General features: G+C 47.4%; 1 protein-coding gene across 3 annotated transcripts in view; it reads right to left on the bottom strand.

Annotated features, from left to right (window-relative positions):
• The window catches only part of TCEA3 (transcription elongation factor A3), a 36,020-nt gene that overhangs the window by 12,898 nt on the left and 10,029 nt on the right, over positions 1-13,093 (bottom strand). For all 3 annotated transcript variants that reach the window (XM_088790487.1, XM_088790486.1, XM_088790488.1), the window contains 3 exons: positions 11,114-11,176; positions 819-982; positions 591-652 (listed from right to left, as the gene is read on the bottom strand). In XM_088790487.1, the coding sequence (XP_088646613.1) occupies positions 591-652; positions 819-982; positions 11,114-11,176 (289 nt within the window). The remainder of the gene's footprint in view (positions 1-590; positions 653-818; positions 983-11,113; positions 11,177-13,093) is intronic.

The raw sequence follows: 13,093 nt of genomic DNA on the forward strand, positions 1-13,093 counted from the left end.
TGCCTTTCAGAGATTGTTGTGAGAATTAACAAAGGTAGGAAGTGTCGACTGCCCATTAGAGTGCCTGGTACATACTAGGGAGTAAAAAAATGGGAGCTGTTATCTCCAGAGGCTGGAAGAGGGGAAAAGGCTCAGCATGAGATATGCTGTCCTCCCTATCTACTCAACCACTTGACGTCACAACCTAGACACACTATGACACGGTCTGTCTGGCACAGCAATTGAGCCATCAGGATCTGGCATCACTTTCTGGGTTCAAATCCCAACTATGCCATTACTAGTCACTGTGTGAGTTTTGGCAAATGCTTAACCTCCCTGAGCCTCAGTTACTTTACCTGTAAAATGGGATTAATGAGGGGACACTACCTCGCGGACTGCTCATTGAATGAGGTACTGCTCGTAAACAGCCTACATGAGGCTGACAGGTGCAAGACTTAAGTGTTAGCTAGAATTAAGAACTCTGATTCTGGGGCAGAGCAGCAGCTGGCCCCGGAGGCCTTCCCCTCCCTCCTCACTGTCCTGGGTCCCCTGAACTTGGAGGACCTGCTGCTGGACACCCACAGGCACCCACAACCCCGGCACTACTCAAGGATATGATCTTCAATTTCTGATGCCATCTTGTCACAGTCGACCCCACAATCCTTGTAGTCATCTAAAAGAAATTTGGGGAACACAGGAATCAGCCAGACATGACCTTGGCAGTGAAGCCTGCTTGTACCAGGGACTAGAGCGCCCTGTACTACTTCCATGGCACTGAGAAAGACTCCATCTCATCGGCCCTTGGGAAGCCCTTCCCTCCCTGGCCCAGGCCCTCTCACCATCCACCTTCAAGGCTGCTGAGAGCATCTCCACACACTTGTCCCGGACGGAGTCCCCTGTGAGATAGCAGGGCGCCAGGAGGCAGACGGAGGGGGCAAAGGTGGGGCTCGTGGGGCTGCTGGGTGTTTTGGGGGTCTCCGCTTTCGATTTGCTGCTGTTTGATCTGAGGATGACAATCGGTAATTAACATTTTGACATGAAGCAAACAAAGCATTTATTGAGCAACATTCTAGATGTTTTTAGAGATGATCTCCTTTAATCCACATGACAACCCTGTGAGGTAGTGGTGCTATTTTAGGCACGCGGTATGGATCATCTCATTTAATCCTCATGACGACCCCATGAGGTTGGTGTACTATTCCTACTTCCATTTTAGCACCGCATTTTAAAGTGCATTTTAGAGATAGATGCATTTTAAATAATTTGACTCAGGTCACACATCTGGAAACTAGGAGAACCACAACCGGAGGCAGTTGAACTCCGGTATCGACGCTCTTAACCAACCCCTGCGCCCTACTGGTTACAGAACAGTGTAACAAAGCTGAAGACTCAACTCTGATCCAATAGGCACTGTGCTGGCTGCTCTCTCTTTATGCTCTCATTGCACCATTAATTCACTCATTCAATAAATATTTATCAGGCACCCATTCTCCAGGTACTGTGCGAAGAACAAGGGATAAAGCAGACAAGTCAGAAAACTTCCCTCCGTCAAGGAGCTGACAGTCTAGCGAATACTGAATGTCCCACCATTTCAGAGAGCTGGCTTTACCACAGTGCCAGCCACTGTGCCAGGCTCTGTAGGAGCATTTTCTAATTTAATCTTCACAGCAGTCCTAGGAGGTAAATACTGTTATCATCCCCATTTGCAGATGGGGAAACAAACCTATAAGGAGTTACGCTGCTGAGATTTGAACTCAGGTCTGTCTAATTCCAACAATGCTTACGCTCTAATTCCTATGATATACTGCCTATGAATGATCCCATTTTGGTTTTGGCTTTAAAAAGACAAACAAACTGACAAACAAATAAACATATTTGTATATATAGGCACAGATGATTGGAGGGATAACTGTGTGTCTTGGTCTGCCTGCATTGCCATCATAAAATACTAGATTGGGTGCCTTAAACAACGGATATTGATTTCTCACAGTTCTGGAAACCAGGAAGTCCAAGATCAAAGTGCTGGTCAGTTTCGTTTCTGGTGAGAGTTCTCCTTCCTGGCCTGAGATGCCCACCTTCTCACTGTATCCTTACATAGAGAGCGAGCGACTGAGCGCTCAGGTGTCTCTTCTTTTAAGGACCCTTCTCCTATTGGATCCGGGCCCCCCCTTATGACCTCACTTAACCTTAATTACCTCCATAAAGCCCCTACCTCCAAATACAGTCACATTGGGAGTTGGGGCTTCAACCTATGAATTTGGGGAGGGGAGTCACAAACATTCAGACCATAACAGCATGTTAATAACAATTATCTATCTGAGACGGGATTATAGCAGATTTTCATTTTCTTCTTTTGCTTATACATATTTTCTTAATCTTCTATGAAGAATATATCTACTTTTATAATAAGAAACAGGTTTTTTTCTTTAACATTTGACAATTATGAGTGGTAACTCCGTGCTGAGGGCTCAGACAGGCTTCCTGTCTTCCTGTTCTCAAGAAGCTGCCAGCAAAAGGTGGAAGCAACCCAAGTGTCCATTGATAGATGACTGGATAAACAAAATGTGGTGGATACATACAATGGAATATTATTCCGCCATAAAAGGGAGTAAAATTCTGAAACATGCTACAACATAGATGAACTTAGAAGCCATTATGAAGTGAAATAAGCCAGATACAAAAGGGCAAATGTTGTATGATTTGACTTGTATGAGAGACCTCGAGTAGTCCGATTCATAGAACTAGAAAGTCAAATAGTGGTTTCCAGGAGTTGAAGGAGAGGAAACTGGAAGTTAGTGATTAACAGGGACAGAGTTTCAGTTTGGGAAGACGGAAGGGTTCTGGAGATAGATGGTGGTGATGGTTGTATAATAATGTAAATGTACTTACTACCACTGAACTGTACACTTAAAAATGGTTAACATGGGTAAATTTTATGTTACGTATATTTTACCACAATAAAAAAAAAATCTATATAGTAAGTTCAATGAACAAAAGTAGCCAGAAAACCTGAACTAGGTAATGATAATTAATCATTATGTTTAGTTTTATGTATCTGGTAAATTTTAATCCATTTGAAAATGATAAAATATCTCGTTTTACCTCATGCTAAAAAGAAAGGTTAACTAGGCAAATTTTACTACATATATTTTATCACAATAAAAAATTAAAAACAAAAAGAAAAAAGAATGAAGTACTGGTACATACAGCCAAAAAACCAAGCCAAGGCTCAGAGTCCAACAGCTTCTTGTTCCCTTTCGGGTCCTCGTGAAGAGGGTGCTGTATGACGCAATGAGAGGTATCCCCAGCATCCCATGGTGGCCCATGAAAATCAGCACTGTGACACCAGACCTTACCACATGACTCAAAGAAGGTCAAACAGGTCACACTGCAGTGTAATTCGGTCCAAGAAATTCAGCAAGAGATGGGGAGAAGGGTTGGCCATTAGAGGAGTGGAAAGGAAAATACATTCTTGGCAGAAATGCAAGGAAGAGGGGGCCGGCCCGATGGCTCAGGCGGTTAGAGCTCCGTGCTCCTAACTCCGAAGGCTGCCGGTTCGATTCCCACATGGGCCAGTGGGCTCTCAACCACAAGGTTGCCAGTTCAATTCCTCGAGTCCCGCAAGGGATGGTGGGCTCTGCCCCCTGCAACTAAGATTGAACATGGCACCTTGAGCTGAGCTGCCTCCCAGATGGCTCAGTTGTTGGTTGGAGCGCGGGCTCTCAACCACAAGGTTGCCAGTTCAATTCCTCGACTCCCACAAGGGATGGTGGGCAACGCCCCCTGCAACTAAAATTGAACACGGCACCTTGAACTGAGCTGCCGCTGAGCTCCTGGATGGCTCAGTTGGTTGGAGCCTGTCCTCTCAACCACAACGGTTGCCGGTTCGACTCCCGCAAGGGATGGTGGGCTGTGCCCCCTGCAACTAGCAACGGCAACTGGACATGGAGCTGAGCTGCGCCCTCCACAACTAAGACTGCAAGAACAACAACTTGAAGCTGAACAGAACCCTCCACAACTAAGACTGAAAGGACAACAATTTGACCATTGTTCCCCAATAAAATCCTGTTCCCCTTCCCCAATAAAATCTTTAAAAAAAAAAAAAAAGAAAGAAAGAAATGCAAGGAAGAGTGAAAGTCCACGTTTGCATGAGCAGCGTTGAGGGGTTCAGGGCCTCTGGAGCGTGAGGGTGAGGGAGCTGGAGAGAAAGGATCTGGCCAGACTCTTGGGCTTGTTAAGGATGGTAATTACAAAAGCCACCATCACTGCCTTTTTTTTTCTTCAGGACTTTATTGGGGAACAGTATATACTTCTAGGACTTTTTTCCAAGTCAAGTTGTTGCCCTTTCAGTCTTAGTTGTGGAGGGCACAGCTCAGCTCCAGGTCCAGTTGCCGTTTCTAGTTACAGGGGGCACAGCCTACCATCCCTTGCGGGAGTTGAAACCGGCAACCTTGTGGTTGAGAGGACGCGCTCCAACCAACTGAGCCATCTGGGAGCTCAGTGGCAGCTCAACTCAAGGTGTCATGTTCAATCTTAGTTGCAGGGGGCGCTGCCCACCATCCCTTGCGGGACTTGAGGAATTGAACTGGCAACCTTGTGGTTGAGAGCCCACTGAGCCATGTGGGAATCGAACCGGCAGCCTTCATAGTTAGGAGCATGGAGCTCTAACTGCCTGAGCCACCGGGCCAGCCCCCCATCACTGCTTTTTGCTATTTATTCCTTTCCCTAAGCCTCAGAGTCACAAGTTACTGGCCCCATTTTACAGATGAGAGGATGGAGTGATAGTTGTACAACTCCCTCTCTTCAGAGGTGTTTCTGCACTACCCTTGGGGTGGGAGCCAGGCAGTCAAGATGTCTCAGCCTTCATCTCTTGGCTCTGCCCAGTCTTCTCGTTCAGTAACCCACCAGGATCTGCTCGCTAGCCCTCATGCCTCCTAGGAAAAATTGACTCATCAGAGTTGAAGAAATCAGGGTCCCCTCCTCCACTCCAGGGTCTTACCACACTGAACCCTTGTGGAAGGTTCCAAAGGACAGCTGCGTTTCCTTCCTCCAGGGGGCGCCATTCACATGGTCACCTGGGTACTTCCTGGCATATATACCTCACAGCAGGGGCAGCTGCATCAGGCAGCTCTGGAGCTACAGATGCAGTACAGATCATCTTCAGGAAGATGATGTTGGGCTTCTGAAAAGTCAGGCCCAGGGTGTTGTGTCTAAGAGTGAGGCTGACTGAGTAGCCCAGGCTTCCCAGCATTAAAAATCTGGGGTTACGAGAGAATCCCATCCAACAGCCCGCTGAGCACTCTTCAGTGTGAGTTCTGCTGGCGACCTTCTCGTCCCCAGTCCTTGCTGCTTGGCCTGACTTTGGATCCTTTCTGTCACCACAGATATCCTTGGGTTTTTGTGTGCTCTCGAGCCTTGAGGTTCCTCAGAGGTATCTCAGTTTTGCCATAGGAGTGGGGTGGGCTGGGGAGGGAAGTCTCTGCTCGTATAAAGTTCACGTTTTGAATTTCCAAAACTTTTATCCAAAATGATTCCTAGCTTTTATTTATTTGTTTGTTTGTTTTTAATGCCATTTGAACCTTACTGTTCTAGACTAACTTACCCTGGACTCTACCCAGCCCTGCCTGACAACTGGGTGGCCTGGCAGCGGGGCGCAGGGATGGGGGAGCTGTGATCCAACCAGCTCTCTCCTGGAGTCAGATTTCAGCGGGAGGCAAAGGTGTGGGTGAGGGACAGCTGGGAAGGGTATAAACTGGAGTCTAGAGGCTGCCTGCTGCCAAAATCAATCTCCCTGCATCCAACCCTTGGTCTCAGCCACTGGGCTCTCCTCTGCACAACCATAAGACCCCCGAATCTGGTCTCCCAGCATCCTCTTGCTTCCCCCTACAATCTATCGGCCACACAGCAGCTTGATGGGAGTGGAAGGGCTTTCAAAAACTCACAGCTGATCCCATCACTTCCCAGCTTCTGACCTTCTAACAGCTTCCAATTATTTTCAGCATAAAGTCAATCTCACTGTGGCCTTCCAGCCCCTCCACACCTAGCCTCTTCCTCCCCTCTCACCTGATCTCATGCTACGCTCTACTCACTGTTCACTGAAGCCCCCACTGCCCTGCTGCTTTCTGTTCCTTAAACACACCTGTCCACCCACCACAGTGCCTTTGCACAGCTGGCCTCTCCTCCTGGAAGTCTCTCCCTCCTCCAGATTTTCCTATGACTTGTTCTTTCCACCAGTCAGGCCTCGGCTCAAATATCACCTCCTCAGGGAGGCCTTCCCTGACCACCCCAGCAGCACATGACCTAATTTCTTGCATTCATAGCACTTATCCAAGTCTATAATTAACTTGTTTATGTGTTTATAAACATTGCCTCCATCTCCAGATTACAGGTTCCACAGTAGAGGGACTCTATGGGCTGGTTCACCAGTCTTCCAGCACCTGTAACAGTGCTCTAGGTAGGTACTTGATGAATCTTTGTTGATGAATGAATATAGGATAAGTTGAGGGAGCTGGCTACAAAGCGTTGAAAGATACATCCAGGGGGTCTAGACACAGCTGAGTTATGTGGGGGACAGGTCCTCTTGTTAAGGCCAGTGGCCCCACTCCCTGGGCTTTAAAGAAGAATCTCTCTCTGAACCAGCGTTTATCAACTATGACCTGGGCCAGCCCATCTCTACCACTGTGATGGAGCCCCAGATTCTTCCAGATGCTGCCCCTCACTGGCTTGTGTGCCCCATCACCACATCCTCAATGTCTAGGACTCAGCAGTGGGGGACCACTGGGGAGCCGGAGGATGCTGTTTGGAAGAAGGCATAATAGCAAACAGCAATAATAACAACAATTGTCATTTAGGGAATGCCTACACTGAAGTGATAGCATTGGCCCAAGATCCAGAGCCAAATTCTCAGATTCAAAGCCTGACACACCACTTTTTAGCTATGTGACCTTGGGCAAGTACCTTCACCTCTAGGTGCCTCAGTTTTCTCACATGTAAAACAGGGATAACAATAGTACCCACAGAGTTATTGAGAGGATTAAAGCACCTAAGAGAATTCTAGTAAGGAAGTATTAGGCAATTTACATAGATTACCACATTAAGTGAGTGTATTATCACTAAGCATTGTGCATATATTGAGCACTTATGTGGGTTGGGAACAGTAATCTCACAATAACCTTGAAAGGGGGTCATAATTATCCCCATTTTACAGATCAATAGACTGAGGCTCAGAGAACTGACTTGTCCAAGGTTATCCAACTAGCAAATGGCAGAGTCAGACTACAAACCTAGGTCTGCCTGCCTTTCAAATTCTTTTCAACACATCTCACCGTGTCTCTAAAAGGCAGTTTTCCAGAGTCCCCATCCCCGGCCAAGGCTACACTGCTTGTTGCATTTTTTCCGTGCCTTTCTGGCAGTGCACTCCCAGCCCCAGTCCCACCTCTTGGCTAGGAGCTGGCTGGCTGAAATTGGTTTCTAAGTGGTATTTTGGGCAGCCACGCTAATTTTGCTTTCCATGCATAGAACTGGGAACCGGGTCAAATTGCAGAGAGGGTATCACTAGCGGGGGTGGAGGAGTTGGATTGATCACAGTTCCCTTCTTCTCCCCGGATGTGCCAGCGCCAGCACCATCCCGTGGTCTGATACCACTAAGCGCTTAGAAAATCCTCCCAGTCCAGGTCAGAGCTCAAGCAGCAGGAGGCCCGGCTCGCTGCTCCTGCGCGCCACCTCGAGGACATTTAAGTTACTGCACCGCCAAGCACGCATAACTTCTAGGCGAAAACAAATCAATTCCCACAGTTGGGGCCTAGGACAGCTGATAAAGTGCAACCTTCTTAAAAAAGACACCCCCCCCAAAAAAAAAAAATGCAACCTTCCTTCCTGATACAGCTGTGTCCTTCGTAATCTGCTCCCTGGCACTACAGCTCACCCATACTGCCACATCTTTGTATGTGCTGTTCATTCCCCCGCCTAGGATGCTCTCTCTTGGCTTGTCTACCAGGCAAACTCCTATTCATCTGTCAGTTCTCAGCACAAATACTCTCTCTTCCATGAAGTCTCCTATAACTTCTTAAGTCATAAGGAGACAGTCTTCCTGTGTTCCCATTGTGTGGTATATCTTTGAAAAACATATTTTGCTGTTTGCTTCTACACCAGTCATTAGCTGTGTGAAAGCAGAGATCATACACTTAAATCTTTGCCAGGCCTTAGAGGTTGCAAACTGGAGGGCTACAGATACATTTTGTTTGCCCTACTGTGTCTTAGAAAAATATGAATATGTGGTCAATGTTTAAAATTGGGAGTTTCGTATGAAAATCTAGGTGTTCAGTTTTCCTTAAAAAGCTAGAAGACATGGCACACTGGGCCTGCATTTCCATAAAGCAACAGCCAGCTGGGGCTGGGTAGAGGGTACCCTCTATAGACGGGCAAGGCCTCGCCATTTTGCCACGGTGTATACTGTTTACCCAGCATGGACACACGCCCTTGACTCCTGGAGGATGTTGTTTGCAAGGAGGTGTTCAACAAATGAGTTCATCGAATGAATGAATGAATGAATGAATGAATGAATGAATGAAAAGATGAGATAGAGAAGTAGAGAGTGAAGGCAACAGTCTGGGTAGTGGCTAAAGTCGATTTACAAGACTTGCTTCTGTCCCTTTGGGTTGCCCACCCCCAATACTGAACCAGCAGGAAGGGGCACAACTGCTGGAAGGACGAACATTCTGCTTGACTGACGTTCAGGAAAAGAGTGCATGATGAGAGGGAGCCAGGAGACTTCAAGGCCATAGGCAAAGTCAGGAGAGGAATCTGGAGGTATAAATCCTCCCACAAATGTTGTATGTTTACATTACAGCACTAAACACAGAACTGGATTAGTGATCAGTGTTTCATTTTGGGATAGGTCAGTCCTTTATGCAGGGCTGCCCTTCACCTTCCAGGACATTTAGCGTCTCTGACCCTTGCCTACTAAATGCAGTAGTGCTCCTCCCCTACTTCCGGTACAGACTGAATATTTGTGTCCCTCCCCCCAATCCAAATGTTGAAGCCCTAACCACCAATGTGACAGTATTTGAAGGTGAAGCCTTTCAGCGGTAATTAGGTTTCAATGAGGCCCCATGATGGGATTATTGTCCTTGTAAGAACCGGCTGGCACCTTGATCTTGGACTTTCCTACCTTCAGAACTGTGAGAAATAAATGTCTGTTATTTAAGCCATGTAGTCCATGATATTTTGTTATAGCAGCCTGAGCTAAGATACCCCCCAAGTCATAGTAACAACCAAAAATGCCTCCACACATTTCTAAATGATCCTTTGTTGAGAACCACTGGTCTAGAATCAGGACAACGCTGGGCCCTCCATGCCTAGGCCTCACTCATGGCAGACCTTGCTAACTGATCACAGAACTCTTTTCTTCAGAGGCAGGATGCAGCCTCAGACGCCCTCTCCAAGCCGCACTCTGAGAATCAGCCTCCACTCGTCAGCTGGAGCTGGCACTCAGCTGCCATGTTGGAATTGGACAATACAGCAGCCCTGACAACACCTCAGACCTTTTGTAATCTTCATTAAGCATTAAACAACCTAATTTTTGTGCCTCTTGTTTTCTTTCCAGTGGCAGTCTTACTGGTATATTAGGTCTACGATAGCTGTACAGCTCGCAGCCATACTCGCCTAGAAGCCAACACCCTTACTCTCCTACCTGGTTGCCTCAGGGTGCAGTATGGCCCCTGGACCCCAATCATTTGCCTCGATCCACCTGTAAGCCACTTCCTAGCCTGCCATGCTCTCCCCTGGCCCTGTTTTCCCTGCACCGACCTCTGACCTCCCTCTTGGGCCACAATTCACACTCCATTATCCACAATCTCTCCTTGGTGGTTTCATCCAGCTTCAAATGCTAGCTACCCACTAATGACTCAAAAATTTATATTTCTGGCCCAGACTTTCTTTCTAAATTCTAGCCTGGTATAACCCAACTGCTTGTTTAACTTCTCCACCTGAATGACGAGTACACCCCTCAAATCCGACATGTCAGAACCTGAACTCTGGCTCTCCTGCCGCAACCTGATTTATAGTCTTCCCCCTACCAATTAATGGCAACTCCATTCTTGCACATGCTTGAGTGAAAAGTCTTGGAATTACCTTGACTCTTGTTTTTCTCTCATACCCCACATCCAATCTGTTAGGAAATCCTGTCAGCTCTCCCTTCAAAATATATCTGGAATCCACCACTTATCCCCACCGCCACTGCTGCCACCCACGTATCTTGCCTGAGTTTTCTAAAGAGCCTCTTGGCTGGTCTGCTGCCCCAATAATCCATTCTGGGCACAGCGTCCAGAGGGTTCCTGATAAATTTGGTCATATAATTCTTGCGCTTAATACCCTCCAGTGGCTCCTGTTTCAAGTCCAGTTCCCCCCTCCTTTATTCGTTCCAGCCCCACGGGCCACCTCCTAGCTCCTTGGTTTGGAATGACCCCAAGGTCAGCATGGCTAATTCCCTCATTTCTTTCCAACTTTTGCTCAAAGGTCACCTCCTTGACGAGGGCTCTTCTGACCACCTGGATGACCATTTTTCCCCAATACCCCTCACTCTGCTCTATTGTTTTCCCTAGCACTTGTCACCTTCTGAACCTCTGTAGAGTTTACTTACATGCTTTGCTGTCTTCCCCTATTAGAATATAGGCCTCATGGTGGCAGGGATTTTTGGTTTTGTGCACTACTGTAATGCTTGTCACCTAGAATAGTTCCTGGCACATAGTAGACCCTCAATAAATATTTGATGATGAATGAATGACTTGGTGATTTATGCTACTAAGGGACAGATACCCTAACCATTTCAGCCCAGAACCAGAGATCCCACTCCAGGTATAGGCTCACAGGAAGTCTGTCCTCACTGGGTTCAGTTTGACCTTAAGAATGTTCCCCAGACAGTGACAGGGCAACAGTGATGGGTGAGCCACCCTAGTGAAGGAGCCACAGGTCTGATTGTGGGGCCCTTGGTCTTACTGTGTGGGTCCTAGAATTCAGAGGCAACATACCGTATGAGGTTTCTTTCCTTCCCCCGCCTCGGGCTTCCTCCATTAAAGTAGAGAAAGGGACACATGCTGAACAGAGTCTCTGCGGGGAAGTCCGTGGCTTTCCTTACCTTTCCATCGATGGCCTTTTTGGAGAGGAGGTAGCCGAAGACTTGGAGTCCACAGAATCTCTTCTGCAAGAAGAGAAATTGGAGATGAGACTGTCTTGTAGGGTCACATAAGTACTGACCTAGACAGATCAGAGACTGGGGAGAAAGCATCCTGGAACCAGGTCTGCTGGGCTGAGGATGTCAGAGCCCATCTGGAACCACAGCTGCCTGGGAGAGGAAGCTCCAGGCAGTGCTGGCTGGTCACTGTCACCTACCCTCCATCAAATGAAGCATCACAAGGGAAGGCAACCGAATACGTGCCAGATACGTTACATGTGTAATGTCATGCATTACTAATTATGAATAACTAATTCTCAGCAGGCCCCTCTCCTCCTTGCTGTCAGGCAGGCTGTGGCTAGCTGGAGTCCATGGAGAGAGGAATTCCTAGGATTGCCTATTCTCACGAGGAGCTGGAGAAGATCAGCTTCAGCCTCCCCTGCAGGTACCACAGGAGGAGGGGAGCACATAGGCCTTAGAAGAGTTGCATTAAAACGGCAAGTGAAAAAGCAGAGCACAAAATTAGATGGATACTCTGCCTAAAGTGTTGAAGAAAACTAATGCCTAGGAGGAAAAAAAGATGGAAAGAAAATACACCCAAATGCTAACCCTAGTTATATTAGGGTGATGGGATTATAGGTGGAAAAATTTCCTCCATTTTCCAAAATGCATGTAGCTACATTTTTTTATACAGAATGCATTTTTCCCTTTTATTGATTTTTATAAAATTAATGTTTGTAAATTGCACCCCCCTCCCCATCTTACTTACCCTGCTCTCCTTTTAATTTCAGTGCAGATGTCACCTTTTAACAGACTATTTCATATTCTTACTTATTATAGGTATTGTCCAATCACACACACCCCCATGTAATTTCTGCAAAAGCCGAGTTTGATGGGTTTTGTTCACTGTGGGGGACACGTCCGAGCTGAGCCCATATCCCCTTGGGCACTCACTCTGCCAGTGAACTGGGGCACAGGGACTTCGTGCTGCACGCCCCCCTGGGCTGGGCCTGCGGGAGTTCTCTGCTCCAGTTCGCATCCGCAGGCCAGTAGGGCAGGAGTACTGGGTGGATATTTACTCCAGCTTCCTCAGCCCTCAAATGAGTCAACCTGAGGTGTGTTTGCCACTATCACCCAAGTTCCCCAGCAGGATTTAAGCCCTGGTCGCCCACAGCAGTAACACCCTGTGTTGACTTCCCTCCCCTCCCTGTCTCACTTCCTCACTCCTCTATCTGCATTTCCTGAAGTCAGTTCCCAAATAAACCCCTTGCACCAGAATCCATGTCTCAGAATCTGCTTCTGGGGAACCCAATCTAATATATCCACTGACTTATCCCAAGCAAATAGACCAGTGCCTGGCACAGAGTAAGTGCTCTCTAAATATTTGTGAAAACAAACAGTACAGCAATATAAAAACTGAAAAAGTGGAAAGAGAAACTTCCCCAGAGGTCACAACTATTAAGTTTCATGTCTTTCTTACCAGATCACATGCATACAAACATATGTAACATTTATCATGATAAAAAAGGAAGGCAATGACATGAGTTGTAATCCCAGCCCTGCCCTTGGGCAGGTCATCTTTTCTGAGCATCTGTTACCTCGCCTGTGAAACGGGGAGAAGAGAACCTGTGCCTTGGGGCTGACTGCCTGGCTGGGAGGAAGACATTAGCTCTTTAATGTCCCCATAGCAGTTCCCAGCATAAAGCCCTCGAGCTCCATAATCCCAGCATCTGTTTTCTGGTTTTCCAGACCGTCCAATGTTCCTGCGTGGATTCCCAGCTCCCACCTCATCCTCCAGGTGGTCTGGAGACAGTGGGCAAGGCAGCGTTAGGGCCAGCCCTAATGACCCTGCGGACCAGACCCATCTGGCTCCCCACCTTCACCCCAGCTTTAACAGAGGGGAGGCAGCAGAGAGGGAGAGGGGAAGAGAGACCTTCCTTCCCA

Source organism: Rhinolophus sinicus, chromosome 14, assembly GCF_057876585.1.
Source record: "Rhinolophus sinicus isolate RSI-liver-muscle chromosome 14, RSI-T2T, whole genome shotgun sequence".
NCBI lineage: Eukaryota > Metazoa > Chordata > Mammalia > Chiroptera > Rhinolophidae > Rhinolophus > Rhinolophus sinicus.